Source organism: Phoxinus phoxinus (assembly GCF_949152265.1).
Source record: "Phoxinus phoxinus genome assembly, chromosome: 18".
Lineage (NCBI taxonomy): Eukaryota > Metazoa > Chordata > Actinopteri > Cypriniformes > Leuciscidae > Phoxinus > Phoxinus phoxinus.
In genome coordinates, this window is record NC_136893.1 from 26,475,771 (window position 1) to 26,480,957 (window position 5,187).

The 5,187-nt window shown below is 40.5% G+C and overlaps 1 protein-coding gene across 1 annotated transcript; it reads right to left on the reverse strand.

Moving 5' to 3' along the window:
* Positions 1 to 3,084: 3,084 nt before the first annotated feature.
* LOC306985690 (uncharacterized protein) lies at positions 3,085 to 4,706 on the reverse strand. The gene is made up of 5 exons (XM_079588234.1): positions 4,650 to 4,706; positions 4,520 to 4,552; positions 4,091 to 4,384; positions 3,824 to 3,976; positions 3,085 to 3,741 (listed from the first exon to the last, which is right to left on the reverse strand). Exons 1-5 carry the CDS (start codon positions 4,696 to 4,698, stop codon positions 3,218 to 3,220), a joined length of 1,053 nt encoding a protein of 350 aa, XP_079444360.1. The 5' UTR covers positions 4,699 to 4,706; the 3' UTR covers positions 3,085 to 3,217.
* Between the last annotated feature and the right edge of the window lie 481 nt (positions 4,707 to 5,187).

Below are 5,187 nucleotides of genomic sequence, written 5' to 3' on the forward strand. Positions count from 1 at the left end.
ATACTTCTTTCAGCCTCAGTGTGGCAGCATTGTGCATCCTGGACCTGGTTCTCTACACAGACCCGACACAAACCAAACATAAGTTTGCCGCCGCTTCTGTATGGCAGAACCGGATGAAACAGTTTGCGGGGTGGAAGCACAGTAGCTCTGACAAGACCAAAATAGTTCTCCAGCGGCTCAAAATCCTTAAAAATTATTTTAGGATGCCCGACGGGGTACGTTTTGTTAGCCTGGACGAACGGGTATAGCGATGTGAAATCATAATAATCGACACGCTCATCGTCTCCTGTCTTATGATACAACCTAAAGGCATTTGTTCGGCCTCCGTAAAGTCCGTCACGAGGTGTCAGTCTCGTCGGTGCTTCATAAGTTGACATGTATCGAATAACCTCAGGATCTGTTTGCATCGCCAGTTCCCACTCGCACTCCCATATAGAGACTACACGTAAGGAATAGACTTTACGAAGCGTTTCTAATTTCTCGTCCGACTGTCTTCTGAGTGAGCCATAAGACACTTTAGATAGTGGCTGGATTTCCTCTGCTTTAAATCTACAGTCATGCCCGTGAAAAAAGCAGCCCAAGTACTCATATGCAGTTTTCACCCCATCACTAGATTCATAAAACCCATCAAGATGGAAAGGACCAATGGATCGCTCACCATAATTTAGCGCGTGTTGTATATCGATATTTTGGCTATTTTTAGTATATTCAAGCCATTGTATGGATGAACTTGAAAACGTTTTGTATTGATTTAAATACGCGTGGCTGTGTGTTAACGCTATTGTATCTCGACTCAAAAAATTCGTTTTGAACACTTTCATACATGTGCCTGCCAATGTCACTGATTTAAACGGATCAATGTTTGTACATTCGATGAATTCTTCACGGTATTTGATACACGCCTGTCGCAGAATAATCACATCGTTCCGACAGTAAAAAGCTAACTCCTTTTTGAAGTCAAACACACTACCCGATACACCTGCGTACCACGTATCGAATCTGGTACGGGCAGTTGTACTCATCGTCTCGTAGCCATACAACTCTTTTGCGGGATAAGGACCTATGTAGTCATTGTTCTTCCTAGTGTTAAACATGTGTGGGAAGAAACCCTTATCAGATACATCTAAGCTTAACGCAGCGGGTATTTTTGCAAGCGCTAGAGGCAGAAACTGGAAGCTGTCTATAAAACGTTGTCTAAACAACGAATCATACATATACAAGATACGGCATCCTTGCATAATAATTTTCGGTGCTATACCTTCGGTGGTTAGATGGCTGAGTAATAAGTAGCAGTCAAAAGATGATGAATTATGAGCGATGAACGTGTAATCCCTGTATTTTGGTCGCCTGTAGTGTTTAACCAGACGCGCTACGCAGTCTGTCCCTCCAGCTTCAAACGCCACACCATCGTGCGTCATAGCGCATACGTAATTAGCTATGTGCCGACCTTCTTCAGACATTGTCTCAAAATCATAATAAATGTATTTTTCGTCATGCACCTCAGGCTTTAGTGGCTGAATGTAGCATTGGTGGGTAGCGCCGTCTGTCAGCCTCTCCCGGCAATGCACACAGTACTCTGCAGCGCACTTGTGCTGTTTTATCTTATCGACACTGCTCTTTGCAACTCTATACGTTCTATGACATTTAGTGCAGTATCTGATTGTGTCACATTGCGATTTTTCGGTTGATGTACGGGCTTGTTTATGGGTATCGTAGCAAAATGTGTTTCTGCAGTATCTGAGACAATCGGAACACTGTTTATAGACCGTCGCATGCGTGCGACATTCAGACGTGGTACAGATGTTACACACGTGTTTGCATTTATGTGTTCTATTATCGTTATGTCCTTTGAAACAGAATGGACAGAAATAGCTTGACCCTAAAAAACCCTTCAGATTTTTTATTAAATGATAATGGTTTTCGTGGTTATATAGATGCACTGTTTTTGGATGAATTTCATCCGTGTTTTTGAACACCTGCACCGCACCTGCGCTGTCCCTGTGAAAAACAACAATTTTTAGATCTAGATAATTTTCGAAGACATGCACGTCGTGAAATCCTATTTTATCATACGCCGTGAAACCACATGCTGTGTGGATGTCTTTTGCCGGTGTTTGTAACTCATAGTCATTATATTCTGGATTTAGAAAATGCGCTAGACAGTAGCTGAAACACATAAAATCAGAGAAGTTATTTGGACTGAATAAATGCATTTTATTTCTTTTAATAGTCTCGCTTATGGCCATGTGAGCTACCCTTCTACGCCCGCCTGAGGGTTGGTCCATAGCAATAGATACCTGTAGCGTCAGAGACGAATCTGTGTTTACATCTCGGTTGCTTTGAGCGGCTTTTTCGATCTGTTCAATGAACAGTGATGCGTCGTGGTTGTTTTCAGGTTTTAATACAGTATTTATAGCTGTCGGTAGAGAGTCCCCCGACAAGGAGATGTTAGCATAACCTGTATCACCTGCCAGTAATCGTGAAAAATCTACAATTTCATTTAGAATATTACTCAGATGAATATTATATTCAGCTAAATCATTTGTATCTATTCTACTGAGGTCCAGAGTTCTAATTATCTCTACACCGTTAAACAACCGTCTTGGAATTATAGTGAATTCACCAGCATACCCACCCTCGTGCGTCAAACTATGTATATCGCTTTGACTAAGTCCCATATCTGGTAATAGAGGATCATAATTTAACGAAGACGAAGCGCCATTACCGACCTGTGTGTTTCCGTCATTATCATTGTCTTCACGCGTTTCTAGCAATGTTCGTTGTTCAGCTATAATATTTTGTAATCTATCTGTAGTGGATAACTCGTTTGTGTTTAACAGCCGTAATTGGTCATTTATTAAGCGACGTAATTGGACATTATTTGAGGTCTGTCTTAATCTGTCATCGTCAGAATCAACTCTAGCTCTTTTGGATAACATTTTGAGGTGTTTTTATTTATTTTAAAAAATCACACAAGGCATTCGTAGCAGTCCTACTACCAGATTTCACAACACAATATTGACAAATTAAAATGTACAGATGGCAATAAAACGTGCATTACAATACAACTCTCAACAATGACACCCCATTAATACAATCCCATATTTGTAATGTGTAAGAACGAAAAACAAAAGTTAAAATTAATAAAATAAAATAAAATAAAAAACTTCGTAATCAGAGTAATTTCATCATCTTCTCATGAAAAACATCATAAACATTACCCCCTCAATTGTCTCTGGATTACTTTAAAACCTTCGGAGAACAAACTCAGAGCAACGGTGCTTAGCTGCTGGTCGCCCCTCACCTGTTCAAGCTCCTGCTGAATCAATAGTTGTATGTGACGTTGTTGTGCGTGTTCAGCTTCTATTTGCTCATGGCGTTGTTCAAGGAAAGCTGCCACACTTGTCACATCTGAAGCCAGCTGATTCTGGCGTTCTATCACAGTACGCAGTAGCCCGACTACCTCACGCATCGAACCATAGACCAAGTCTTCTGTCTCTTGAAACGTCAAAGGCTGTGAAACTATATCCAAAATCCTTAAAAAATTTCTATTAACCGATCGGAGAGTTTCGATATTCAGTGTGTTTACATCCGCTTCCCTGTAAATGGGTCTGTAGTATGCACCAGGGTCGGAACTGCAGCTACTGATGGATGATGAGTCTCGTTCAGAGACGGCAGCATCGAGGACATCTGCTTGTGATTCGAGGAAAATTTCCAAACCTCCTTCGGAGTGGTCTTGCTCTGTAGGAGATACAATAACCATCATTATATTAATTATTTATTCAGAAATATGTTTAAAACAAATATGTAGTCTATATCTTACCGTTATCCCCCTCAGCTTCGCTCTGCTCAGAACACACTTCCTCTCTCGTATGCTGATCCGAGTCGAATTTGGCTCGTTTCTCGCACGCCCCGCTAGTTGACGCTTTAGGATAGTCCACCGTGGTTGATGTACAAGGCTCCGGAGAAATTTGTTCTGAAAAAATTATTTAAATATCCGTCAGAAAAAAAAAAGAATAAAAATAAATAATGAAAATAAAAAAATAAAATAAAAAAAATAATAATAATATATAAAACCCCTTAGTCCTACCTATGTCAGGGTAGGAAAATTGTATTCCACAATTCGTGTCGTATTCCCCATAAACTTCACGAAGTCTTTTTATTCCTCTGGCACTAGTAGCAGAACATGCAGCCTCATCAACCGTCTCAGCCGCTGTACGACTGTCACAGTGAGCGGACGTAGGAGTGCCCCATGGAGAGACGTCGTCATAGACGAAAGCCAATGGCGTTGAAGGCCTCTCGCATGCCATAGCGATCTCCATGATGACGTCAGCTACCTGTGGTGTTTCCTCGCACGGCGGGGGATTCTCTGCAACTAAGCTATCTGTAGGAAAGTAAAAACATTTTTTCTTTGTAAAAAACTAAGCTAACTGTTGGAAAGTAAAAACATTTTTTCTTTGTAAAAAACTAAATGAGGTAGGAAAATATATATTTTATCCTGGGAAAAACAAAAACACACCTGGTATTTCGCCGTTTGGAAATATGCGATCGTCTGGATCGGACGAATAAAGATTGTTAGTATCGAAAAACACACATCGCTACATTTTAAATAAAAACATTTACATTCAAGTTTGTGGGGTAATACTCACAGTAATCATCGAGCATTTTGACGATCTCCGGATCCAGTTCCAACCCCATTATAGAGTCATCTGCTTCATATAGATAAAAATAAATACTTTTTTTATTTTAAACAAATCCTTGTATAAAGACATATTTTTCTTTTTTTTTTTAAAAAAGAAAAGAAACAGACTCTTACCGTTTTGACTGTAACAATGAATCCATGTTTTCGTATGACAAGAGAATGCGATCGGGGTGTGCCGTCTCTAGATGGTTTTGTAACTGAAATGGCTAAGTTATAAACGCGACTTCAGATTCGTCTTCCCCCAACACCCCCATTCTTTCGAAAGACCCCCTTTTTGATGTTTGATATCTGTTGTCGCGATAAAAATAATTCACACCTCCATATGAAAACGACACCTGCTGGCCTAGAAACAACATGAATTAAAAAACCCTACAGACATCTGGGAGCCGCAGTGTGTGTGTGTGTGTGTGTGTGTGTGTGTGTGTGTGTGTGTGTGTGTGTGTGTGTGTGTGTGTGTGTGCGCGTGTGTGCGCGTGTGCGCGTGT

What these genes read in the sequence shown, in the direction of transcription:
- LOC306985690 (XM_079588234.1), bottom strand. Translation starts at nt 4,698, where the DNA reads ATGGGGTTGGAACTGGATCCGGAGATCGTCAAAATGCTCGATGATTAC. An exon ending in ATTTTCCTACCCTGACATAG is followed by an intron (nt 3,977 to 4,090) that starts GTAGGACTAAGG and finishes TAATTTTTTCAG; the next exon opens with AACAAATTTCTCCGGAGCCT. An exon ending in CGAAGCTGAGGGGGATAACG is followed by an intron (nt 3,742 to 3,823) that starts GTAAGATATAGA and finishes TATCTCCTACAG; the next exon opens with AGCAAGACCACTCCGAAGGA.